Source organism: Antennarius striatus, chromosome 19, assembly GCF_040054535.1.
Source record: "Antennarius striatus isolate MH-2024 chromosome 19, ASM4005453v1, whole genome shotgun sequence".
Lineage (NCBI taxonomy): Eukaryota > Metazoa > Chordata > Actinopteri > Lophiiformes > Antennariidae > Antennarius > Antennarius striatus.
The window spans coordinates 11,057,501-11,084,882 of record NC_090794.1 but is presented as its reverse complement, the minus strand read 5'-3'; the positions used below and the strand labels follow the sequence as shown (position 1 = coordinate 11,084,882).

The 27,382-nt window shown below is 40.7% G+C and overlaps 1 protein-coding gene and 1 long non-coding RNA gene across 9 annotated transcripts in view; one reads left to right on the top strand and one right to left on the bottom strand.

Annotated features, from left to right (window-relative positions):
* The window catches only part of epb41l2 (erythrocyte membrane protein band 4.1 like 2), a 42,248-nt gene extending 20,556 nt beyond the window's left edge, over window positions 1-21,692 (top strand). For 2 of the 8 annotated variants that reach the window (XM_068343081.1, XM_068343082.1), the window contains exons 7-23: window positions 402-477; window positions 1,733-1,829; window positions 1,934-2,058; window positions 2,166-2,253; window positions 4,249-4,401; window positions 4,490-4,587; window positions 5,165-5,337; window positions 6,056-6,129; window positions 10,343-10,402; window positions 12,245-12,412; window positions 13,721-13,792; window positions 14,126-14,755; window positions 16,308-16,436; window positions 16,691-16,789; window positions 16,929-17,009; window positions 18,224-18,338; window positions 18,713-21,692. In XM_068343081.1, coding sequence (XP_068199182.1) covers window positions 402-477; window positions 1,733-1,829; window positions 1,934-2,058; window positions 2,166-2,253; window positions 4,249-4,401; window positions 4,490-4,587; window positions 5,165-5,337; window positions 6,056-6,129; window positions 10,343-10,402; window positions 12,245-12,412; window positions 13,721-13,792; window positions 14,126-14,755; window positions 16,308-16,436; window positions 16,691-16,789; window positions 16,929-17,009; window positions 18,224-18,328 — 2,228 coding nt within the window. In that variant the 3' untranslated portion in view covers window positions 18,329-18,338; window positions 18,713-21,692. Of the gene's footprint in view, window positions 1-401; window positions 478-1,732; window positions 1,830-1,933; window positions 2,059-2,165; window positions 2,254-4,248; window positions 4,402-4,489; window positions 4,588-5,164; window positions 5,338-6,055; window positions 6,130-7,152; window positions 8,452-10,342; window positions 10,403-12,244; window positions 12,413-13,720; window positions 13,793-14,125; window positions 14,756-16,307; window positions 16,437-16,690; window positions 16,790-16,928; window positions 17,010-18,223; window positions 18,339-18,712 lie in introns of those variants that run through there. The other 6 variants (XM_068343083.1, XM_068343084.1, XM_068343085.1 and 3 more) reach the window with 6 other exon arrangements.
* Window positions 21,693-21,837: 145 nt separating this feature from the next.
* On the bottom strand, window positions 21,838-24,546 carry LOC137613691 (uncharacterized). Its single transcript, XR_011038969.1, has 3 exons — window positions 24,303-24,546; window positions 23,609-23,796; window positions 21,838-22,014 (listed from the first exon to the last, which is right to left on the bottom strand). It is a non-coding gene; the product is annotated as an uncharacterized lncRNA (long non-coding RNA).
* Between the last annotated feature and the right edge of the window lie 2,836 nt (window positions 24,547-27,382).

Here is a 27,382-nt window from a genome sequence, read left to right as displayed (position 1 = left end):
TGGAATTTTCCATTTGAGGTGATCATCATCCTACCTTTTTTTGCGCAGGTGTTCTATACACAGCAAATGTCTGTAAGGCCTCCTGTGGGAATGAGAGTGGGAAATTTGATTTCTCAATGATGATAATTGATATTAAATTTTTGGTATTGGGTTAAGCCAGAATGATTTTATGCAATACCAGATCTGAGTTCTTACATGTGTCCATGCATGTGGGACGTACCAAAGCTTAACGCAGCCTAAAAGCTGTTCTGCATTAGACAGATGGGTGATACTGGCTGGAAGGATGGATGGAATTACATAGAAATGCAATCCTCAGTCCCCTGAAACTCCTTTTTATGGTCTTTTACATTCATGTTCAACTCTATTGTGACATTGTTGTTGTTGTTTGCTTTGTTGTCCAGGTAACAACTGGCAGTTTGCATTCAACGTCAAATTCTACCCGCCTGACCCCTCGCAGCTAACTGAGGACATCACCAGGTACACACACACACGCACACAGAACTCCTTCCTTCTTCAAAGCTGCATCTGAACCAAACAGGTGTTGTGGCGTTGAGCTCAGGGTTGTCTGGTGTGTGGGAGGACACAACTGAGAGTTCCCTCATGTGCTTCATAACACCCACAGCTCGGAGTAACAATCCTTTCTCCAACAGTTTGCAGAGTGTTTGTCCTCCCCTGCTGAGGCACTTTTCTGCCAGCACAATGTTTTTAGTGGTGTTGAGCATTATGCTAGGATCCCAGAGCAGGTTGTAAACGATCAGCTGATCTTTCATTGCTGAAAATGGCCGAATGAGTGAATGTAGTGGGAAACATTAAAATTAGCAGTTCTTATACTAAAACAAGGAGCAGGAAGTTGCTGTAAGGGTTGAACATTTTCATTGAGATTGTTTCTATGAGTGATCCATTTCTCATTACATAAAAACAGCTTTTCTCATTACATAAAAACAGCTGACCTGTGTGTCTAAGGCTGAATAAAAAACAGAAAACAGACACAAGTTGACATTGCGTATATTTTTAAATCCTTTATATTAGCACTTATGTAGGCACACGGCCTGGCTGCATGCAAGCCAGCATTTCAGATGGAGTGTTTGTGTAATGGAGCGAACAGCTTACCTGATGGCTGTTCTGTAGCTAAAGGTGAATTGAGGACGCTCAGGAACACACACAGACACACACACACACACACACACACACACACACACACACACACACACTTACTCAAAAACCAACAACTCATCTGCTCTGTGTAACTGCTGCGTCTCCTAAAGAACTACACACAGGTATAGGTTTGTCCGTCATCCTCATCTGGTAGACTTTTAGAAAAGCCTGGATTTAAATCAGCATCTGTCCTTCTCAACTCATCTTGAATGACATTTTTCAACACCCTGAGGTGTCTGAACAGAATGAACAGCTCCATTGTCCGATCTTTCATGATGGTTCACAGCAGTGGATGGATTAAATCCACACAGCCGTTGTACATCATGATGATCATTACACATAAAAGTTATCCCAATTAAGCAGCATGCCAATGAAAGCATACTGCAAACAGCAGCAACAAAGACATTTAATAATCAAGGACTGACCTCGGTCTCAGAGGTGGTGAGGAAATCTGGAGAGTCAGATGGCTTTATTGCCACAATGGAACCTGTTCTTGTAAAAGAAAAGCTCAGAAAGAGTTTCACAGAAGGTGAGTCTGAACTGAACCCACATTGTTTCCCTTTCCCCCCTCCTGCAGGTACCTGCTGTGTCTGCAGCTCCGTGAAGATGTGGCTTCAGGTCGATTACCTTGCTCATTTGTCACTCACACTCTGCTGGGGTCGTACACACTGCAGGTAGTGTATGTGCATGTGTGTGCAGTTTCCATATTGGCTTTGCTGTGTCTTTGTTCATGCACCATCACACAGAAGTGGACTGACTGCTTCTTTTTGTCTTACAGGCAGAATTTGGCGACTATGAGCCCGACCAGCCTCGGCCTGTGGACTACATCAACCATCAGACCTTTGCACCCAATCAGAACAAAGAGATGGAGGAGAAGATTGTTGAACTCCACAAGTCTCACAGGTCAGACGGAGGAAGGTTGAAAGTATTCAAAGTTTTTTTTAGTTTTCACATATTATGAATTGATATGATCCTAACGTGTGTTAGCGCTTTGTTCTCTTTGTGTTCAGGGGAATGACACCAGCACAGGCCGACTCCCAGTTTCTAGAGAACGCGAAGAAGCTCTCCATGTACGGGGTGGACCTCCACCATGCTAAGGTTCTCTCCTCTCCTCTCCTCTCCTCGCCCCTCCTCTCTTCTTCCCCCCCCCCCCCCCCCCCCGTTCTCCTCCCCTCCCCTTCTCCTCCCCGTTGTTCCCCCATCAGAGTATTAGATGGAGGTTCTTTGATGTGGCAAGTGTATTTCTGTCTCTGCTTGTATGTGCCATTGTGTGTGTGTGTGTGTGTGTGTGTGTGTGTGTGTGTGTGTGTGTGTGTGTGTGTGTGTGTGTGTGTGTGTGTGTGTGTGTGTGTGTCAGCTGTACAAACACAGAGGGAGACCATTGCCATGGGAACAGCCAGTCTCGGTCCCTGGGCTAGCAGGTCATGGCAGGAATGTGTGCCTGAGTATGTTTTTGTGCTCATGATGGGCTGGAAAATGGGGAAAATATGCATGAGAGAGAGTCTGAAAATAGAAATAGAGGATACGAGATTGAGAATGCATGGAGGACAAAGACAGGACAGACGGAGAAGAGGGTTAGATGAGGATTGCGATGGAAATTGAGAGAGAGACAGCGTGGTTGTAGCCCACACATTCTCCGTCTGAGTCGGGACACAAAATATGGAGGTGACGAACAACAAGCGAGTTCAAGTCTTACATAATGAATGGACAAAGATGTGGGGGTTGATGTACTCTGTGGCACCACTCGGATAAGAATTAATGTCTCCGTTTCCGAACCGATGTAAAGTTGACCAATTGGATGATGGAATAAACGCACAACTTGATTATGCACGTTCATCATGACTACACAGTGGCTGGTTTTAAATCAATTTTAATATCCAGTTCATGCAGGAGACAAAAACCAAAAACCCCAGATGTTTCATCTTATTACTGAATGTTCCTTGCATCATCGTGAATTTACCAAGTAGACTGCACAACTGCAAAACACAATCACATTTCATTCAAATCTCTTGTTTCCTTACTGCAAATGTGGTTGCCTCCCTGGCACTATTTATATACTGTTCATGATTTAACGCACGCATTCAAGTTTTTCTTAGGACAGACTGTCCTCAGCGTCCTCTTGATGACCCCCTGGCACGGGGCCACAATCATATTTATATTTCTTCTCTACGTGGAGAACGTAGATCTTCTGTAGCGGTGATCGACCCATCTCATCACTTGAAGTTAACAGTCAGGGTCAAACAAGAAGTGGCAAAACTTCATGGTTGTGCATGACCTGATCTGGAATAAGCAATTTTTAAAGACTTATGTTGACGACAGAAATATTGTATTTAACAGAATCAGGAGGATGATGACCACAGCAATGTTGTAAATGATAAATATCCTTTATGTATTGCATGCCTACATTATGGGAATTCAAGAAGCATTTTTTTTCTCTTATGGTACTCTTATTTCTTATTTCAAATTGCATCACACCAAATGCTCATAAAGGAATCTTTTCAACTAACAAATATATGCTTGTCCCAATCCCGTGAACAGAAAGACATGCCTTTTTTAAATCTGGGACACTTTATCTATTCTGATGACATTTGACTGTCATGCTTATCAGTGTTCAGTGTGGATAAGCGTGGTTGTTAACGTGAAGTTCTTTTATGGAACACATCAGATTATAGCTGCTGGAGTTCAGGGTCTTGCTTGTTTCCCACACTGAGGACAGCGATCGATAGCATGAAAGCATGCTAAAGCAATGTGACATGTTTGTGTGTCCTAGTAAAACATTATCAATACATCGCATCCCGCCATTAGTCCAACAGATTTTTCCTCTTAATTCACCGCAATAATCAATACCATCCCATACCATTCCCAGATGGCTTTGGATTTAGAAGCTTTTTCAAAGTTAGACTGACGGCAAACTGTAGTCGAATCCGACCGACTGGCGGCGTTTGTGTGAGTCAACCATTAGCAAAGTACTTTAGAGATCAATTGATGTACAGGAAGATTTGATGTACAGCTTTTAAAAATGCTTTGCACACAGTGATGAGAATTTCCATAGTTACATATTTTTTTGTGTATGTGTGAATCTGAATAATGCAGGATTCTGAGGGCGTGGACATCATGCTTGGTGTGTGTGCCAACGGGCTCCTGGTTTACAAAGACAGACTTCGAATAAATCGTTTTGCCTGGCCCAAAATACTCAAGATTTCATACAAGAGGAACAACTTCTACATAAAGATCCGACCTGGAGAGGTACGCACACACAGACACACAGGAAATTGCTAAAGGATACCACATATGGATTGATAATATGTTTGTTAATCCTGTTTTTCCTTTTCAGACGGAGCAGTTCGAGAGCACGGTGGGATTCAAGCTCCAGAATCACCGATCTGCCAAAAGGCTGTGGAAAGTCTGCGTGGAGAATCACAGCTTCTTCAGGTAGACTTCAACAAGATCACAAACAAGCACACACACTCTGTTAGTCCTGATGTATGAGGTTGTCACGTGGGGGTATAGGGTAACAGGCCACTCTGTTAGGTAACGGCCAATAAAGAAATACCCGTTTCATCAAGCTGAACAGCAGGCTGGCCTTCTTTCTAAACAATAAATCGAGAAAGTGTATCCTGTTGTTTGACCAGCTTGATGCCGGGGGCAATGAACACACACACACACACACACACACACACACACACACACACACACACACACACACACACACACACACACACACACACAACACACACACACACACACACACACACACACACACACACACACACACACACACACACACACACTGAAGAATCAGGTGCCCATCACTGTTGTTTGAATGTCTGGGTGTGTTTCAGAGAATAACAATAATCTTTAATATCCTGTTGGGGATCCTACAAACATATTTGCCCCCTTTTGTACATTAAAATGTTGTTGTGACTGTTGTGACATCTTATTACAAAATAAATCCCTCCAACATTTTGAAATTCATGTTCCTATGTCTCTATCTGGCTCTTCTTTCTAGGTTAAACACACCAGAACCTCCCACTAAGGCCCGCTTCCTCACCCTGGGCTCTAAGTTCCGTTACAGCGGGCGAACCCAGGCACAGACACGCCTAGCCAGCACCCTCATAGACAGACCTGCACCCAGCTTCGAACGCACCTCATCCAAACGCATCAGCCGCAGCTTGGATGGAGGTAAGAAGCAAAACATCTCATCACAAAGAAGATTAAAGTAACCTTTCAGCTGAAAACATGTGAAAAAGGAAAACAAAAAAAGTTACGAGCGATGGGCAGTTGGAATGATGTCACAGGTGGAAAGTTTGCATGTTTTACTGTGTATTTAGATGTCAAAAGCCAATGTCTGACCAGATACAGGAAATAGCTGCAGCATATGTTTCCTGTCACACACGAGACACGTGGGTGAAAGAAGTAAATGCTCATGTGAAATTTTTCTAAAGAAAAATAGTTAAGATGACAAGAAAAGCATGTAGATACAGTATATATAGTCATGTCTCTGTGGCTCACATGTCTTCGCAGAGAAATCTATTGAAATCTCACTGTGTTTTTGGGCACATCATCCATCAGGTTGTTTGTTTGTCCTGTATCGCCCCCTGCAGGTAACATTCTTCTACTGCAAGCCAGCTCCTATCAATGAAATATTTTCTCCTTAACTTCAGAAACCAGAGCTCAGCATGTGAAAAGCTCAATTGGCAAAAATTGACTCTAAGCTTCATGTGTAGAAGTGTTTTATGACTGGGGAGTGAAAAATAGAAGCAAGCCTGATCTGGATAAGTTCATAATTTCAATGTAACATTAAAACAGTCTCTATTTAAGTTAATTATTTTTACTTTGTGTGCGTGCGTGCGTGTGTGTGTGTGCGTGCGTGCGCGCGTGTGTGTTTTCCTTCCCACAGCACCAGTGATCAGCATAACCGAGGCTGGCAAAGATGGGGCTGAGAATGGACGCGAGCTCCACTCTGACTCTAAGGTGTGTGCGCGAATCATGTTTTAACTATGCGTGGATACAAAGTACAAGAATTGGACACAGACAAAAGAAAATTAAGATTAATGTTCGAATGCAGGTCCGGAGCCGTTTCTTGCCGTCTTTTTGTTGAGATATTAACTTGTTGTCCTTCAACTATTGTTCCTTTTTATAATGAACACACAAGCAAAAGCTGTGACAGTCTTTGGTTCATCCTCGGAGGAGAACCTCTTACATCCTGTAAAAGTCAACATTGTGCTCATTATAATGATCTAACAACATGCATTTTTCCTGGGTTGTTGTGCTAATACTGCTGCATTTTGTAAAGACGTGATTCATGCAGCAGTTTTTCTGTGGGCTGCTCTCAAATACCATCTGCACTGCGTCTCCCAAGTTGTACAGGTTTGTAGCCCTGTAGCATTTTAAGCTTCATAATTGTAAAAGTAGAAACCAAAGTGCCGATCAAATGAAGAGTAAGTCGCTGCCGTCTGCAGTTGTCTGACAGCTTTAACCATCAGGAGGAAACAGCCGTAAAAAGCCATACTGTAGTACTGGGTTGTACAATCTGTACATATGGTAAAGCATGCCCCTCGTTACCCCCCTTTTTTCCCCTCACTTTCCTTCGTCTTCGTTCACACCTCAGCATCGTTGACCTGGCCTCTGTCTTAGCTCTGCTTGGTGATGGCACCCCTTGGACACTGTTTCTGCTCACAGTTTGATTCTGTACAACCCTGCTATGTTCACTTTAACCTGTTTTGGTGTTGACTAATGTTATGTCTTTTTCCCTCTCTCTTTTTCCTCCACACCATTTCTTTTTTTTTTTTTTTTGCTTTAATCACTCCCGTCTTGCACGCTCATGCTTTAATCATCATTTCATAAAAAAACTGAAATGATATTCGAACACACATTGCGTTGAATATTTTGTTTAACTTGTTGTTCACTGCTTGCTGTACACTTTGTGCACACGGATGTTTTTTTCCTCTTCTCTTTCTGTACCTTTCTTTTTTTCCTCTTTCCCCTCTCCATCAGTCAATTTTCATGTTTCCTCTTTCATTCTCTTCATCGTCTTCGCTCTCCTCCACCCCCCCTTCCCTCGATTCGATCTCCGAGCTCGACCATGGCCTCTCTGACATTTCTGAAGACGACTTTACGGATGACACCACTGCCACACACACACCTTGGACACTCACTTCAAACGTCACCTCTTCTTTCTCTGATCAGCAACTGGCTGATCACGAACGCGCCACTCAAAACCCCCTGGCTTCTTATCCGATCACACACTCACACACACACACCCAAGAGCTGTTGGGAGTTGAGGAGGGTTGCCAAGATGAAACCAGAGTTCCACCGGGAGTGTCAAACTGGTGGAGCTGGTTCTCTCTGCAGGGTGTGATTAAATGTGTGTCTCTCATCCTGTGTTTCCTGTCCCTTATGGGGCAGAATGGGAGCAGACGTCTCCCCCTGAAGGTGTTTCCAGGATTATCAAACAAACTGAGCTTTTTTACTCTGACTGTGTCTAAGCTCACTGCCAAGTCAGCAGATAAATTAAATGTTTTCACTGCCAGAGCCCCTGAAGTTGTCGTTTCCACTTTGGCCACGTCCAGATTACGTCACATTCTCAACAGCGTGGCCTTACGATGGTCTCATTTGGTGGCCTTTATTACCAAATATCTGCAAACCAAAAGGATTCATTTGGACTGTAATTTTCTGCGTCGCCCGACACATCTACATTTACCTTCCATTTCATCTCTTACTGCTTCTTCTGTATTCTCTCACGTCTCCCTCTCGTCTCTTTCTCCTCTACATTCGTATTTCTCTTCTCTCTCTTACTGCACCCTGTCCCCATCCGTGCATCGCTACCTCCTGAACCCTTCCCCTCTCTTCCTGCCCAGCCTGCTGGTGGTGTTCCTGTTAATCGTGATGTTGACAGCCAGCCAGTCGCTGATCTTTGCCCTGGTTTTAGCCACACCCCTCGGCATTACCCTATGTTACCTAGAGAACGTGGTCTCCAGCCAGCGCAAGGAGGCAGTTTTGCCTATTTTTACCCCTGAAGCATCAAATGCTAAATCTGAGGATCAGTCCAGCTCTGGTTTTAGCGGGCAGACCTCTCCTCCACATCCTACGCCTCCACGCATCAGACACCAGGCTCACACTAGTGCTACCTGGAACCAGGAGATGTGTGACCCTGCTGCGTAAACACACCCTAAATAAACCCCCAAGCCCTCCTCCATTCATCTCTTGTCCTGACTTCGTCTTTATTTGAATTTATAAACTGTGCTCGTACATTCCCGTCTTCCAAGAACACCTCTTAATATTGCTTTTTTCTTACCAAACTGACACCCCACCCCCACCCTGCTGTGTTGTTTAGGATAAAGACAAAGATAAGAATATTAAAGAAATGGCTGAAAATCATAATTGATGAAGGATAAGCAAGGTTTGTAAATTGTTAATACAGAAAAGAGATTGGTATTGTAACATATTTAAACACTGTAGAGAAAATGTTGTAGAATTTATTGTGCAATATAAAAGTAAAGTACAGTAAATTAGTGATGTGCAGTGTCGTGACATGCCACTGTGCAATATGTCTGTTTAACCCGTCTGTGTAGAGATAATGCATAAGAGCTTGATTGCAGATCAGGTGCTGTATTTTGCCTCTCTAGAGCAGAAAAACAGTTATATAATTATAATTGCAGTTTAGTTGTGCTAACAGATGCCTAGCATAGTTAAAGTAGCCCCATTTAAGCCTATAGCACACAAAGCGGTTTGCATATATTTGCTAATGAATGTTAAAAGTCAACAGTGTTGTGTTTATCCTGAACCCTGAGCTTAAGAAGCTCCTGTCCCTCGATTTGCTTTAAAACAAAATATATAAAGGCTTCCTGGATCTGAATATTTGGTGTGATCTTTGGTGGATGGATGAAGCTGTGGATGCAGCTAGAACAGACATGTAAGTTCTGCTCATTGCTGAAATTCCTAAGTGTAACACTACTCAAGTGCAAACTGGCCTCAAGAGTAAAACAGGAAAGCAGGTTTTATTTTTCACCTTTAGATAAAGTGAACATTACTTTCTGATATGTTGGCAAATTTCTATGGTTTGATTCAAAGTTAGTTTTTACTTGGAATTGCAGTGTGCGTCGTTAGTTAAAGGTCACCTCACCAGCGGTTTTCCCTCATGCTGTATTTTTGGTTGCCAGACAACAATCAAGCTTTTCCCATTGCCCATTTCACATTTTCTTCCTCCGTGCCCCCCCCATTTTATCATGATTATCATCACCATGATTAGACTCTGAAGCTTGAGGAAGCGGACTTAAAACCTGGTGATTTGGAAGTCCCGACTTATCAGGTCTGTAGGGCCTGTTTTTACCCAGCATGCTTTTCAATTTCATTAGAAAATAATGCAAAATGAATAAATAATGTAATTTTAGTGAGAACTGCTGTACAGCTGGTTGTGGGTATGAATGGATGTGTGGTCCAGTACACCTAACGTATTCTTATTTTCTCACTAACTTCATCCATCCAACAGTCGCTCGGAGCCAGCGAGACCCCTCCCTCTCAGGTTCACACACGTTTGCTGGTTATTGATTGTTGGTCTGTCAATTGTTTGCTTTATCTACATTGGCTGGGTTGTTGGTTTGGGTCACTCTTGGGGTAAAGTTGCCCTGGCACAAAGACACTGACACTGGCAGTGTCAGTCACAAACGACCCGGTCCGGAATGCAGGCCTACTGAATTTACAGTATGTCTCTGACTGTACACTTTCAGACTGGGCCTGAGTATGAAAACTGATCCTCAATGGGCTCCTTCACCCTAAACCGTCTCTTTTGATTGCTCTGCTGTGGTTTATGGTTTCACCTTTTCAGTTTAATTTTGTTTCATATCTGTGGTTCCTTATCATCTCTGGTTTTTTGCCTGAAACAAGCATCTGTTGGTGTTGTGATATTTTAAAGGTTTTTAGATTTGCATGTGGTCAAATGGGTACAAACATTTAGCTCATTTGAATTAGCTCATTTGATGTTTGCAAAAAAGTTCTTCATTTGCCCTTGTACCCATTTTCCAGACTTCACCACAGTTAAATATATAAGCTGTCCCCCACATGCCTGTTTCTTATTTCATGTTGAAAAATTATCATTCATTTGATTAATTTTTTTATTTAGTTTTGTTGTTGAATATCAACATTTTTAAATTAATTTTCTGCATTTCACTTTTTTGCTACCTTCCAGAGTCCAATGAGAGTGCATGGGGACAATATTTATGTGAGGCACAGTAATTTAATGTTGGAGGTTGGTACTGGCATTTTCTGATGGCTGAAAATAAGAATCACATGTTTCTGTGTACTCTGATGCCATCAGAACTACAACTTCCTGTACTGACTGTACAGGACCGCTGCCCTCTCGCACTCTCAGGCTCTATGTGTGCATGCTGGCGTGTCTTTGTGTGTGGATTTTTGGATATCAAGTCAACATGCAATTCTGTGTTTCCATTTTGCTTAAATATTATATTCTTATTGAAAATGTTTTGCTATTCATTTGAGAGCTAAATGTCCTAATTCATAAAGCAGCCACTATAACATAGGATGAGGATATTTGACTGAGAACATTATCATAAATAACACATGAAACAATTTAAGTTACACTTACATGCATCTTGATATTACAGTAATGGTCACAAATTGAAAGGAGTTACAATATTTTCTGCACTATAAGGCGCACCTAAAAACCTTTAATTTTCTCAAAAAGTGACAGTGCGCCTTATAATTCAGTGCGCCTTATAGTGCAATAAATCCTGTACTCTTAGTTTCGATTTTTCCTTTCATAGCATTTTGAAGCTTTTTAAAATGTTTTTCAAGTTTCTGATTTTGATCTGTCATTTTGAAACAGGCACTGTTTACTTCATGCTTGGTACCAAAAGTCCAATAAGGGTGACAACTAGTGAACAATATAGAATAATACGTAGCCAAAAACACAGGTACAGTGAAGTCTAATGTAACGTGGTATCCCATTTTAGCATTACAAGTCCTTAATATGCTATTGGTGTCATTTTTTCTGCTTGTTGTTGGGTTAAACCACAGCGAAGAAAGATGGATGAGGCTTTAAACGTAGGTCTGCTATTGTTTCTTCTATCAGTAAAGATCCAAAGAACAACAGCTTGAAGTGATCAGAACAGTGATCCTAAGTAAAGGTTACACGTATAACCAGTGTTAACAGTGGCAGCTTTGTGAATAGGCTCAAAGGGACTTTGGTGCATGTTGACTGCTGTTTTGTGATCTTCTTAAGTTGCCATGTTTCCAGTCCTTGACTGTTTCAAGATTTTGATTATTGCCAGTCAGTTGCATCTAACCCGACTAACCGTGCTTCCCTAACCCACGCGAGGAGCCTTCCTCCTGTCTCCTGGTGATTGGCTGCCAGCATGGAGTGATGGTTTCATAACACACTAAAACTCCCAACAAAATCACTTTTGGAAAAACATGGTGCTGATAGTGATGCAGTGAGAAATGTAGAAAAAAAAATTCCACGAAAAAGAAAATCACACAATTATTCAATGAGAAGGTGAAGCAAACACGCAAATGGAAAGGAAAGGAAAGGAAGTGACATCACCACTATCGGCTTCATGTCCTGCAGAGTTCACTGCTGCTTCTTGCCTGGTGCAAGAAAAGAAAGTTCACAAGATGGCGAGGCCTTATTTCACTGCAGCCTGCTAACAACACATACACGAGCTGTTTCTGTAATATATGGATGAATAAAAAAAAGCTAATGAGACAAATTTAAGGTTAATAGACCCTCAAAGTGAGGCTCCAGTGAGACATGGCTTCCATCTTGCTCTCCTCCTGATTGACAGACTAATGTTCCTTTGACCTGTTGAACCAAAGTCTCCCCTTCCTCTTTTATCCTCCTCCTCCCTTCTACACCTCCCCCTCATCCTCTTCTGTTTCCTTCACTTCCCTCCCTAATTCCTGTTTTCCTTGGTATTTACTTACCTGTCAATCATCCCTTGATTCACCTCCACATTTCTGTCCCATCCATCACTCCTCATTTATTCATACTTATCTCATTTACTCTCCTCCCATATACCCCTTCCCCCCTGCCTCCCTCCTTCCTTTCTCCTCCCCTCCCCTTCCTCATCAGGACCATGATAAGACTCAAGAAGAGGTTCTGAAACACCAAGCTAGCATTAGCCAACTAAAACGCTCCTTTATGGAGGCGCCACCTCCTTCTCCTCCTCAGCCCAACCAGTGGGAGACACGTCTCACCTCCTCCCCCACTACAACGATGCGTGTTCAACAGCAGATTGTGGTACGTCTCTCTGGATGTCTGTCAGCGACTTGAGAAAAGGCTACATAACCTACAAACATTGTTCGGCTGGTAAAAAATACTTCTAATTCTTAAAAAAACCCATTTCGTACAAACAAACAACACTGTGGTTCTGGTAGCAAAAAGAATGTGACGCCACACCTGGTTGAAACTTCTCATTCTTTGGTGTTTTTCTTGTAATGCTTTTGCCATGATGGGGTTTTCCTGTTGTTCTGCTCCCTCACCATCAATGGATTTCATGCAGGCTCTACACATCTGACCTGTCTCTGATGCTTTTCTCTAAATCTTCAACCTTTTTAAGCTGCATTCACATCACATTTTGCATCATAAATATTATCTGCAGTAGGAGACGTATTCAGTCTTCATCACCCTAAAGACATCTCTTTTAATTGGTTCTGATGCAAAGTAGGGTTGTTTTTTCCTCATTTGAGCTGTACTCCTGTATTTGTGCATGTTTTTGTGTCATGTGTTGATGCTGTGTTACGTTTTTAGAAGGATTTCTTTCTGTCTTCTCTTGAATCGCCCCATCATTTCTCTCCTTTCTGTAATGAGTTTTCTGTGTTTGTGTCTCTGTAGAGAGATTGCTTCTTTTTAGTGATTTATTTTGAAGGCTGGTTCTGCCTCCATCAGACCTGATTCGCCACTAGATGGTGCTACAACCACATCGTTGATCAGAAATTAACAGAGAACTGATTGAAGGGATGGAAAGCTTGTTTTATGTCGTTTTGAATCAAAACGTGTGAATGCCAAGGATGCTTGGATCACATCTGGGTATTGATAGTAATTATGTGTGGAGATCTGAATGGAAATGAATCGGTTTGATTTTTACTAGACCGCTTAGGAAAAATAACTAAAGCAGAAAATATTGAGTTTTCAGTTCTCACCATGCTCATCACCAGTTTTAAGGTGATGGCATGGCTGCTTCTTAACAAAGTAAACTAAGAAGTTATAGATATACACATTATGGTATGCCATATTTTCAGTGGTCATCTCAAAGAATCTTTCATTTTCTCTATTTTTCGTATTCTCATTTTTAATTCACCTCAGTGAACCTGTGTTTCCTTCTTTGAACTTTACCATCCCGACTCTAATGGCCACTGCGAGGAAATGGAATCAAAATGACTGTAAGAAAGATGGCAGGGACAGAGAGAGACTAACAATTTACCACACTTTCTTTCTCTTGTGTCCTGGTAACAAGCATCACAATACTGTGTAATTACGCTGTCGCAATGATGATGTCACTGCTAGCATATGATTGACAGTTGTCATGGTAACCTCTCTGTTACGCAGGTGAGTGAGCCTCAAGCGGAAGCAGCAGCTGCTGCTGATAACACCCCCTCTGATACCAAAGAACCTGTAAAGGTGGTGCCGACTTCCTTCTCTTAACACATCCTGGTCACATTCCTGACGCTTCTCATCTGTCGTTTCCATCGTGTCTCTAGTTTGAAGTATCTTGTTCTTCTTTTTGTTCTGTCTGTTTGTATTACTGTTACAGTTAAACATCTCATCTTGATTTTTTCCCCTTTGTTTAATAGTTTGCTTTTTTCATTTAAAATTTTGTGTTCAATGATCATATTTTTTTTCCCCATGCGTTTGTTTTGTGCGTATGTGCTCTTCATTGTGTGTGTGTGTGTGTGTGTGTGTGTGTGTCTGTGTGTAATGTGATCATGTGTGCATGTGTGTGTGTATGTATAGACAACTGAAGTTGAAATTGAAGAAATGGTTGTCGTCAAAGAAGTTTCCAAAGCGCCCAAACCCGGAATCGTCACGGTTACAGTCAGCTCACCTGCCGAACAGGAAACAAGAGAGCAGGAAGTGCCAGTTGTCCAGGAAGTACCTGTATTGGTGGAAGCCATTGTGAAGAAGCAGGAGAGTGTTTCATCTGAGAGTGAGAGCGACGGTGAAGCGGAGTACCATCCGAATGTTTCAGTCTCCATCTCTCACACACAAATACCGGAGGAGAAGGAAGAAGATGAAGAACTTGAGAAGGAAGAGGAGAAGAGGCCAGAGAATGACGTGTTGGTTGTGGACGCGTCCTCCCCTCCAGCTGAGGGCAGTCAACCTGTAGAGGTCACCAGCCGACAGGCAGAGGAGTCCAGCATAGAGAAAGCTGGAGAAGAGAAAGAGGAAGAAGTTGATGAGATGGAGGAAAGCACGGATGATCCGATGGTAACACCTGATGAAGCTCCTAATGGTCTCACCCCGCATGAAGAGAGTGTGATAACGATGGCTGGCCCTGCAGAGGAAGAGGAAGAACCTAAAATGAATGGCGAAGCCGCTCTGGTCCAAACCGAACCACGGCCACAGGTTATTTGTTGCTCTGAGGTAAAAGTCTTCACTGGCACCATGGAGCTTCCTGGGCTTTGACTCCTCCCACCAGCTGTAGACACACCCACTTTATTTTCCTTCCTGCTTACCTGAGTTCCGGTCTCCTCCTTGCTTGCATAAACTATTTAAACCCCTTGTGCATCCGAATACTCCTTGAAAACTCCTTTGAGATTAAACCTTGTCAGAGATAAGGTTAGAACTCCTTTAAAGAGCAATGGCGGAGTGTTTTGGGTTGAAGGTGGAAAATGCCAAAAATTCAGGAAAGAATGATTTTTATTATTATTATTATTATTATTTAGAGGAGTCAGTCTGATTCAGAAGATTGACCATGTCTTTGCTTGGATAGAGAAACAATCTAAACTATCCTACAAGGCTTACAGTTGTAGTAACAACAAGAAAATCAGTGGCAATTCAATGCTAATAAAAGTGGGGGGATAGAATGTCTGAAGTAGCCAATTAGAGAGCAGTCTCAGTCACCTGCTTACCAACAGTTTGCCAGCTAAGAGGTACTGTAAATTTCTTCAAAGGAAAATCAAACTAATACAATTTGGAAATTATTTGAAAGCTTTTTTAGTCCAACAGGTGTTGGTGTCAAATCACCATCCAATTCATAACATTTTCTATTTTCATCTTATTCATATATTTGTGTTATTTACCTGTTATTCATTCATTCAATCATTCATTCATTCATTCATTCATTCATCTTTATATGTTGTTCTCTACATTCCCAGTTCACTCCTGCCTATAGTTCATAGAGTGGTGTGTGTGTGTTGTTTTGCTGCTGCCTCCTACTTTGTTTTCTATTGTTGTGAAGTAAATAGGGACTAAGTGGGATAAGCATGTTGCTTGGAGGTTTATATTTGCTTTATTGTTCCGCATGCCATGTTCCACTTTTGATGTGTGTGTGTGTGTGTGTGCGTGCGTGTTTGTGTGCCTTCTGTGTGTTTGGCAGTGATGCTTCTCTCACTATTAACTTGTAATTGGCACATCGCTGTGACCATAGCAACAGAATTTTAGAGATCATCATTGCCAACCTCTTCAGAAATGCCACCCACTCATCTGAATGCCATCTCTGCATGCTGTGTACATATCAGTTGCTGTGTCATTTGCCAGGTGTTTGTTCATTGCTCGTGTTGTGCTTTGAGTTGCATGGTGACACCAGAGTTGTAGTTGTGGTACACTTGGTGGGAGTAGACGTTTTCCTATCGCATTTCCTGATGCTTGCTTGCATGACTTTGGGAGTTTTTGGTCTTTTTCTGCATGAACTTCTCTGAATATGTTGTCTATTTTTATATATTGAAATTGATGTATTTACATGTGTTCCACTTTGTGTGCAACATCTGAATCAGCACTTTAAGTACAGTACGGTCTAAAATAGTGTCACTTCATTTGAAGATAATTAGATAGACGGTTACTTTTTTTCAAACAAGTGGCTGACCTGGAAGTAAAAGTTAGTACTCATATTCTAACATTGCTGTTTCCCCTAACAGTCTCAGGTTTAATAACACTCTTCTTTCCTCCCCCCCACCTCTCTCTCCTCCCTCCCCAGCCACCTGTGGTAAAGACAGAAATGGTGACTATATCTGACACCTTTGCAGCCCAGAAAACTGAGATAGCTACAAAAGAAGTGCCCATCGTACATACGGAAACCAAGACCATCACATATGAAGCTGCACAGGTGCACGTTGAAAAAAACCCAGGGAACTTTGTGTGAACCCTTTAGTTTGTGTCTTTATTTAAAAGCGTATTAGTGGTAGTTTTTATGTCTGATAAGACTTCCTTTCTAGCACCAGTGCATGCTTCTCAGAGTCATACCTCCTACTTCAGAGGAGTAGAAGTTGTGGCAAAAGAGTTTATGTAGAACAGACGTCTGGCGTGGATGTTGTCGTGCTGACGTACAGATACTGATCTGTTTGTCTCCTGTTCCATCAGTTGGACGGTAGCGGTGATGGAGAGCCTGGAGTGCTGATGACCGCTCAGACAATCACCTCTGAGTCTCTGTGTACGACCACAACCACACACATTACCAAGGTACAGACACGCCCCAGCATACATTCTCGTCACAACACCTCAGGCGCTCACCTTTGGGTGAATTTCCACACTTGAATACAAATGCATGGTTATTGAGTTTTCTGAGTGAACCCATTATAAGAGAGATGCTTTGTGGCAGACGTTAAAGGGTGGCCTGTCAGAGACGAGGATTGAAAAACGGATCGTCATTACTGGAGACTGCGACATCGACCATGACGAGGTCAGTTTTTCTTGTTTTGTGTTTCAGCAGCTCGGTTGGAGGTTAGTTTTGACTCTGGTGTTGTAGCCTAAGGCCCGTTTCCTCGTTACCAGTAGGTTCAGTTTTCTCGGGGCCGGTTTTCTTTCTCTCTGCCCCGGGTTTACCCCTCATCTTGCCCAACGATGTTAGTCATGATCCTGCATGGGATAAAACTCTTTTACATTTAAACAGAACATTGTACTTTCATGATGTCAGCAGAACATTCAGTTCCAGCTGACTTCATCGTAGTTTTTACTCCGACTCAAAGTGGCAAACAGATGTCTAGTGACATGTCTACCACGCTGCTCTCATTCTGAATGCCTCAGTTTAATTTGTTCATTATTTATTGGAGATGCCTGCATGCCATTAGTCCCAACTGCATCTGTTTATTCACTTATTCATCCATTCATCCAGAAAATGGAAGCTCAACCTTTTTTGTTTGTTTGTTTTTTCATTGTGCTTGGTTTTGTTCCTCGTCTTTGTCTTTGATTGTCAATTTCCTATGATATATTTTTGGTGCCTTACATGTTCTGAAGAAGTCACATTGATTCAGTGCGTTTCAAATTTATTCAGACACAAACACTTTTTTGTGTTTGTTCTGAGCACAGACATTGAATATTAAATGTGACCTTGATGGACATTTCAGCGAATCATGTCACTGACTGAAAAGAAAATTAAAGTATAGATCGTGATTGAATGATTTGTTTATTTTATTCCTCATATAATTTTTTATTATTCTCACGCTGGCACCTCAAAGGGGAGCGTCTATCTAGTTTGTTGTCTAGTTTGTGCTACAAACTATACAACTAAAGTTAGTATTTTTAGAAAATCTCAAATATTTGCCAAAAGAAAATACATAATTTTGCTCAATCATTTTTACTGATGCACATTTTCTAATCCATTGTTTTGTTTAAGTTGCCTGTCTTGTCTGATTCGCTGGATTTATGCAGCAGATTAAGTTGGATTTTTTTTCCTCTTAATGTGTCTGCTTCACTTGAAGCCATTTTACTTCATCTAGATTGATGCTTTAACCCAAAGAAGTAAAATAGTATATTGATTATAAATCCAGCATTATTGTTATTTCTTTATGCTCCTTCTATAATTTTCCCATTGTAACTCCACCCACCTGCCCTCCTTCCCCCACCTGCCCAAATGCCTGCTGTGCTCGGTGCTGCCACCGTGTGGTCGTACTGCAGGCACTGGCCCAGGCCATTAAGGAGGCCAAAGAGCAACATCCTGACATGTCTGTTACCAGAGTGGTGGTTCATAAAGAAACCGAACTGGCTGAGGAGGAGGATTGACTGAATTCAGGTAATAATGATAGTAACATATTATTATTATTATTATTATTACTATCATTATGGTTTTTAAGAGTGAATAGCACAGTTTATTTACTGAACAAAAACCACAAGATGAAAAAGAAACCATTCATAAAGCTGCCCTAACCATTGGCAAGCATCACACATATGAAGATGAAGGAGATTAAATGAATATTACATTGAGGAAGGTATGGTGAGACTGATGAAGATCTGTGTGTGTGTGTGCGTGTGTGTGTGTGTGTGTGTGTGTGTGTGTGTGTGTGTGTGTGTGTGTGTGTGTGTGTGTGTGTGTGTGTGTGCGTGTGTGTGTGACATGTTCAGGGCCAGTTATTGGTTGGCTGATCGGTTTAACCTCTTCCTCCTCAGACCTGAATGGACCATCAAAACTGTTTTCTCTGACGTTGAACGACTTCCATCACCCAACAACCACCGATCTTGACTGACTGAAGAGGAGGAGATGAGGAAGAAGAAAGAGTTCAAGAATTTGCCACTCTCTTCACAGTTGGTCTGTCTTACATGTCCAAGATGCATCAAAATTCCTCAGTCCAAGACCAAGAAAAAAAATAATATTCTCACTGTCTGAGGGAAGAAAAAAAAAGAACCACTTTGTTAGCTTAACATTTGTAGTGTGTTTTTATTTTTTTTAATAGTGCTGTTTTTCTTTAACTGTTTTACAAACGATTGATAATAGTTTGTCATGTGCTACAAAGATAAAAGCTGTAGGTATGCACTGATAACCAATCCTGATGAGGTCCCATTGGCCTTCAGTGACACGTAAGAAGTCAAAGCTCTGTTTAGCTTTGCTCTTTCCTTGCATGAAAAAAAAAAGATTGTAATCTAAAGCAGAAAGATTTTATCAACATCACTCAAAGAAAAGAAGCCTTTGATTGGACACTGAAGGTTTGTTCTTGGATTCTCGATTGGCATTGTGGTCTGGGTCATTTCTAAAAAAAAAAAAAATTGCTCACTCACAGCTCCTTCCTTCATTTTATGGTGCAAATGAAGAGTAACGTAGTAAAGTGGTTTTACAATAGCAAGTAGCACTGCAGCAAAGAAGGACACACAACTTGTTAAAAAATATCACCAAAATCAATCTTGATCTCACTCATTAATACACCAATGATAGTCAGTCATGTTTCATTAGTGCATTTTATTCACATTGATTTGGATTATCAGTCAGGTTAATGAATTATTATGATTCTGACCTTTTTCACTGTTTCACAAGTTCATGTTCATCTACATTCCTTGTGGGTTTGAGATCAAGTTCAGTTCACTTGTAACTCTCAGAGGAAATGGTTTATCACTAAAGTATCTGGAAATGGAAGGAATCTAAAGTACTATGTGATCAGTTTAGCTGAACTGCATTTGCTAATTCTCTTAATTGAAATGGATATGAACTAAAAATGAAGCGACTTTTAAGCCAGTGAAAATTAATTTCTGTGTACTCAGAAAGGAGGTAGTGAGATGGGAGCAGCTTGTAATTGGCTAGGTTCCTTTGGGCCCGTCCACTGTATGATACTGTCTATTCTTATTGGATAACGGGAACGAAGAGAGCCGTGTTTTTAATTGGGAGAGCACAAAACAGGGGTATGATTGGGAGATAGACGCTCCCCTTTGAGGTGCCAGCGTGAGAATAAGCTGAACATTGATGCTCCACAGCAAAGAAGAGATCCGTGTGAATAACTGTGTAACCTTTTTTTTTTGTCTTTCGAGGACCCTGCTATAAAAAAAAAAGTGCTTCATGGAAAACAAGGACCGAATGAAAACATTAGGTCACATCAACTTGAAACCAAAATTTACAATATTGGGATTTTTACCATTTTTTTATGAATCAGACTGTTTGTCACGACAATTTTCGCACTTATATCTGCTCCAACCTCATTTTTATTATCAAATGTGATAATACCATCAACACCTGCAGGTTGAAACAAGATCTAGAATCAAATTCAGCATGTCTTCACACTTTTCTGTCTTGCAAGAGTACCTTGATTGAGTCTAGGTAGAGGGCTTCTGTTGTGGTTGCTTTGACAGTGTGCAGATGACGTAGTATCTCTGCAGTTTGTCTGGATAAGACAAAATTCTGACACGATGCTGGCTGTGTTGTAGCTGTTTCACCGCAACCAAATATAGTTCACCATGAAGGTGGTTTTGTGTTGTTTAAGAACCCTGTTTATGTCTCCACTTACAACCAGAACACTCTGAATCTTACCGTACGATTAAAAACTGACTAACCAGAAATGGAACAATGATCTATTCATTTTCTTTGTCCTCGTATTCAAATGTTCAGCAGATTTGAACAGAAATGTGATTTTTGGGTGAATAATGGTGGCATTAAATGTGTCAGAACAAGGTACTCATAGACATAGAAAAAAACCCACATTATCATAAAAACATTCCACCTGGACCTGCCTGGATTGGTCTGAATGCTCCAGTCAACTGAAGGGTCTGTCCTCTTCTGGACTGGACTTTTGGGAAACACTGATCTGACCTCTGCTATGCACTAAAATTACATTCCATATGAAGGGAAGCTTTAATTCCTTTACATGCAAAAACAAAATAATTTTCAACACTAGACAGCTTTGAAAAGCTTTCAAAAAAACCTTTTGAAAAGCAACAGTTACATCAGCAACAAATGTGTGCATTGATTTTTTTTGAATTTGTCGTCTTGTCTCTTGTGATCTAGCTGTTGAAGGGTGGAATTTATTGTGCGCCCTCTTGAATATTTTTAATACACCACTGCAAATCAGATGTTCTGCCACCATTTCTTTTTGTACTTAAAGTCCCAGATTTAACTTCTTTTCCCCAGGTACGGGGGTCTGTCTTAACCAATCACCGGAGCTTTGGGTGTTGCAAGGTCTGGTTTTCCAAAATGTCTTGAAAGGTTCGAGCTAAAAAAAAAAAGTGCTATTACAAGTCTTGCCATCAGTAACTTTTAGTGAGATAACACAAAGATATGGCAAATTTATAACCTTACTCAAGGAAAATAACAACGACCGACTGAATGCCAGCTGATTATTGTCAGGAACTTGATAATAAAGAGACTGTTTGCCATCAGATCTAGTTCATACATTATTATCATTCTCATGAAGAGTGTGTTTTAAAGGACAAACTTCAATTGGTCTATATTCTCCACAGATGTATCTCAGGCTTTGTAATACAATTCATATTTTAAATTAATACCAGCGTAGTTTTGTATTTTAACTCATTAAAAAAGAATCACTTTGAACAAAACATATTTTTGGAAAACCAACCACAGCTGCCTCATCGTTCTCATGTCTTGTGTTTCCTCACACAGCCACTCCTCCCCTGTGTAACACTGTTTAAATAAAGTATTGTTATACTGAAATCTGCTGGTCGTCATCATTTTTTCATCCACACATTGGCTCTATTGATTTTAGTATGTTTGTATATAAAACATTTATTTGCCCGTGAGGTAGTCTAGTCTAAAGCTTTTTAGCTTCACCATGAGTCTTCAGTGAAAGTGGCAGCTTCCATATTACCATCAGAAAAGCTCTTTTTCTTTTTCTTTTTTGTTCGTCAGCATCAGTCTTTTTTGCCTCAGATAAATCTCAGGAGGTTCAGGTGTTATCCAACGCTCCTCCTCTGGTGTGTATTTCCACCTATCTGTCTGTAGATGGCGCTGCTGTGTTGCGTCAGGTTCCGCTCGGCTGTGGAGAAAAGAAAATATCAACAAACCAGTTTTTTTTTATATATTGATAGAAAAACAGAAGTGTTTCTATACCTTATGGTTTAAATTTTTAACGAAATAAATTGATTTCGATATCAGCGTAAAGTGTGAGACAAGTTACTGACTTGCTCTAACGATTACTGAGAGATGTACTGATGCGCATGCGCACTCCACCAAAACGACGTCCTAGGCTAAATTTTGTTGGAACTTTTCCCTGGAAAGTACCCACAGGCACTGGAGGTAACTTACATGGGTTAGGGTAGTGGCGTGGCTAAGTTATTATTTATACTATTATTTTTACTGCATTTATTCGGCCTTATTGCAATGAATAATAAAGATCCTTCTGTTATGTTGAAAACGTGTGCTTTATTTAAGTCTGGACATGGAGGTTTTCAGTTGTGCCAGCAGTGCAGCACCTCAGGAAAAGACACCACTAGGAAAAGCTTATTTTTCTGAGTTTAAAAGCAGGATCTTGAACGCATCATTTACCCACACGTTGCTGTTCTCAACACTATAATGTTGAATAAAAAGAGCGTAAATTGTGCAATACCTTCAATCAAGTTCACACATAAACATTCCTTCCAGTATATTCGTCACTGATTCAAGATCATTAATTCCTGCTCAGAAACAAGGCTTTAAAACACCAATAAAGAGCTTACTTTTGAATATTTTAGCCAATAACTGGTTGGAACATAAATTAAATTGCTCAGGATCTCCTGCCCCGTAGCAGTATTTCAGGTTGTACTTATAGTAAGATGTTCCTGTGAGAAAATCCCACTCACTAGTCAGAAGCAGATTCAAATCGAACCCATTAAAACAAACAATAGAAGTTTTTTAACAGCTCTTCAGTGGAAATGTTGAATAGTATTTCACATTTGCTCTGGAAACTAAACCAATTTCCAAAGTCCAAAGTGTTTCCATGGAAACGAAAAAAAATGTGTTTTTTTTAGAAAAATCCTTAAATAGTAAAAGGTGCCACTTCATTACTGTGGTTCTGGAAAAATGTTTCAGTTTTTGTGTTCTTATCTGGAAACAGAATATAATGCGTGGACAGAAAGCTTTTATTATCACCCCTCCTGACTTATTTTGTGCAGGAAAACAACAAAACTAATATTTGTGTTTACTCATCTTGATGATAGAAAATGTTATGCAGTAGTGTGGGTCACTGATGTGTTGTCAGTGATGTATAAGCACAGAGAAATAAGATTTATCTGGGTTTAGACTGACATGCTTCTTCCTTTATTCATTGTTTTTGTCTTTTGTTTACTTGGGAGTCATTGGCAATAGAAAGATATAGTATCACCAGATTTACATATGTTGTCGCTCATCATTTTAATGATGGCCTCCTCCCAAAATCACAACTGTATGCATCAGACATTATGGTCTGTATGAGGCTCGTCTTCCCTTTGACATAAACGATACCATTGGGAGCACAGGGGGAAGGTGAACCCAGCACCTTTGCTGAACATGGTACATACTACTGTATGTCAAAGCAAAGGTTCAAAGGAGTACACACACACACACACACACACACACACACACACACACACACACACACACACACACACACATACCCTGTCTGAGCTTCCAGCTGAAAAAGACAATCAGTTGCAGCAGCAGCAGACAGACGGGCAGGAACAGCAGCAGGCCGAACAGCCAGAGAGGAAGAAAGCTGTTTGTCTCTGTGTCCATCTGTGTGATGGTCTGTCGAAGGAGCAGAGCCAGATCGGCCCAGGGGCCACTCAGGACCTCCATACTGGTCCTACACGGGAGGAGGAGAGGTAGAGGAATGTGATACTTTGGCATAAAGTTTTATGAAAAGACAAAATGTAAAAGACAGATTGTCACCAAGACTTAAGATAGATTAAAATTCATTTCTGTTGATGTGGATCCAAATAAAATCCAGATCCACCAGATTTCAGAGGTTGGCTGTTATGCTGTCTTATTTTTACAGAGCTTGAATTAAAGGAGACTGCTAGCAGAGGTCTACACTTTACTGAACACCACTGTAGTTAAAGAGGAAGAGGAGACCTGGAGGTCACACTGAAAGCCACTAAGTGATTATGAGTTATCATCGGTAAGGTTTGTGTGTGGTTTTCATAATGTTTGGATAGTGGTACACATTGAAATCTAAATAGATGAAAGCAGAATATATATACAGAGGAAGGATTTCTCATTCATTGGAATGTTTTCATTGATTAAAGATGGTAAAGTTAAAATGTATATTTTAGAAGAAATCCTCACCGATGAAGGTGGATTAATACGTACTTGTTCTGACAGTAAGCCTTAATGATGTCACGTTGTCCTCAGCTGCTCAGGTTTAAGTGGAGATTGAAGGCGACGAATTGGCGACAGTACTCACAACACATTTGAAGACTTTAGAGAGGAATTTTAATTCTGGTGTCAGTTCATTCCAGAGTTTAGAGCAATAATCCTCAGAGTAGCTCCATGAGGAGACCAGATGATAGGCAGGCGAAGGTTCTGTCTTTTTCTGTCTCTTTTAATTTCTCTTCACCCCGTGTTTCCCTCATTGGTAAACTACTTCTGTTGTTGTTGACAATGTGAACTTTGTTCCATTCCAACAGTTCAACCTTGTGATTGCTAAGAAGATTAGCTTTACAGGCCGTGCCTGGGATACAATGCAATACAGATTTCAGTGTGTAGTGGGATTACTGCAGGATTCAGTGTCCTAGAAACATACAAATGTATAAAAAGTGATGTTTTTTTTTGTGACCTGGAAAAACTCTTTGATCCTGAAACTATACAGACCTATGTGCTCCCTGTCATAAAACACACTGCTCACTGAGTTTTTTTTTCCAAATTCTCCCCCTGATTTGTAAATGCATTTCCAATATTTATCTTTCCCCTTCTTTTTCTCTGTCTGTTCTCCCTCTATCTCTTCCAGTGTTCTGTTTATCAGAATCCAAATCTGAAACAGAATACTTTACTGAATTGCTTTTGGGAAGTACAAGAGAAAAAAGGGATCGAAATCAAGGGAAAATTGGAATGTATCAGGGAATAAATAAGAGTCTACAAAAGTATATACAGGTGTGTACTGTCTGTCAGAGTGAGGTTTGATGGTCTCAGACAGGAAACATTTCCTATGGCACTCATTGGTGTTTTTATTTTGGGTCATCCTACTATTCGTTACCTGTTTGTAGCCTGATACTTTGGTGGTGGTATTGATCACTTGAGTCAGAACTGATAGCGTTAACCTCGACTGAAGTGTAATGCTGGAATGACAAACAAATACTGTGTCTCAACCACATGCCTCTGTTAGTAGTGCTGTTATATCGTACACTACATGTCAGTGTACCCGTAGTAGTGCGTGAATTTCAACAGTGTCTTGTCGGACCAAGAATTTAAACAATGTATTTACCCACACGATGGATGTAAAATTTGAACATGATATCACATAATTTTCAAAAGACATCCGCCTGGGTCTTTAGAACTTAAATATCAAACCTGATTAAAGCTTTTTCATTCAAGATTAATTTTTCACAAAGCTAATGAAGAGTATTTGATGTTGTGCTTTTTTTTTTTTTTCTCCCACATTTTGTTCCTCTTTTGAGATCCAAATGCGGCTGAACGCCTTCGGATAACGATGTGTTACTGGTTAAACCACGTTTTCACCCACAGTTTTATTTGACCACATCTTAACAAGCTGGCATCAAACCAAACATCAGAGACTGCAGGCTAATGCAGCGAACGCATCTCTGTCCTCACCAAGGAAGACAAATACTTGTCTACATTAATACTTGTGTATATTAATACTTGTGTACTTGTGTTTTTGTAGTCACTTCACCACACCAGTGTGTCTGCCTCAGGAGAGAGGATACAGGTGATAAAATCACAAATTAAATGTGGTTCTGCTCAGTGAGAAGTGTTGGCTAATTGAGTGATGCTGTCATCAACATCAATAAAATTGATTGGCTTTGTTTTTTTATCTGATTGATTCGGGGTTAATGGGCTTATTTTTGGAGGACAAATGTATGCAAGTGTGTTTATGTGCCTGAGTGCTTGTTTTTTTCTGAGTGCCTGGGGTCCAGTGGAGTTATTTCTGGAGTGTGTTTGTTTTTATACGCAATCATTCGAATAACTTATTCTTGTCTATGTTATGTTAAAAAAAAACAATCCTCATGTTACTTTTTGTGAGTAGTTTTCCCAGTATTTGTAAAAAAGAAATAATTACATACAAGTTCAAAATCGAGTGTTGAATCAATTCTAAATGTTTCAACAAAATGAGTGAGCAGCTGCAGACAGCTGCTGCATCAGCGCTATGTCCTCGGAGGATCGGGGTTTTGAGGCTGTGATGGGGAGGCGGTGGTCTTGGGAGAGAGATCACCCCTAGCTGAATGTCAACGCTTTTGATCTTTCCCTAAATTTTAATCACATCGCTGTCGATCTCCTGTGTGGTTCTGTAATTTCAAATGGCGTAGTTTTTCAATGTGACCCAGAATCAGAATTCCTCACTCATCTTTCTGTAGGGTATGGCTACGAGACATCATCTACTTTCATAATCTAGTTGTCTGTGTGTGTTTGTGTGATGTGGTGTGTGGGCGGGTGTCCGTCCGTGTGTGTTCAAAACTGTGGGAACAGATCCTGCGGTTCATTGATTGTACAGAGAGTTGAATCCATCTCAACTCTCTCTTATCTCTTTCTCATGGCACCATCTGTCTGCTGGATAGGATACACATCATACAAATAAAATACTCTGTTGTTTAACAGGTTTAGGGCTACTTCTTTCTTACCAATCCACTCCGACACGTCTCAACAACCTCTCGGACCTTAGTTATATTGTTTGCTATGTCATGTTTGTCTGTTGAAAAATTGTGAAAAATTGTCTAGGATATCATTAAACCATTAAATCATTAATAATTCCAATACGTAACATGAGGAAAATTATCAGTAGCTCAAAATATTGAATTGACGTTGTCAGCTCAATAAATACTAATTATTGGTTTCTTGGTTTCTTCATCTGTCCGTCGGTCCATCCATCCATCCATCCATCCATCCATTCATCCATCCATCCATCCATCCATCCATCCATCCATCCATCCATCCATCCATCCGCATCAGACATTTATAGGTATAGACATTTATAGGCTACAGGTTGGCAGTTCTCTCCAAAATACAGATTTACTATTATCTTTTGTTTGTTATGCTCTTATATAACATGTAATCTTCTTCTATATGAACATTATTCTAAAAATGTCAAATGAATGTCAATAAACAATACAGTATGTATATTTATTAAAAACTGTATAATTACTCCATAATCATGACTGCACCAAGGAGACAATCGTACCCTAACCCTTAATAAACTCTGTGTGTGTGTGTGTGTGTGT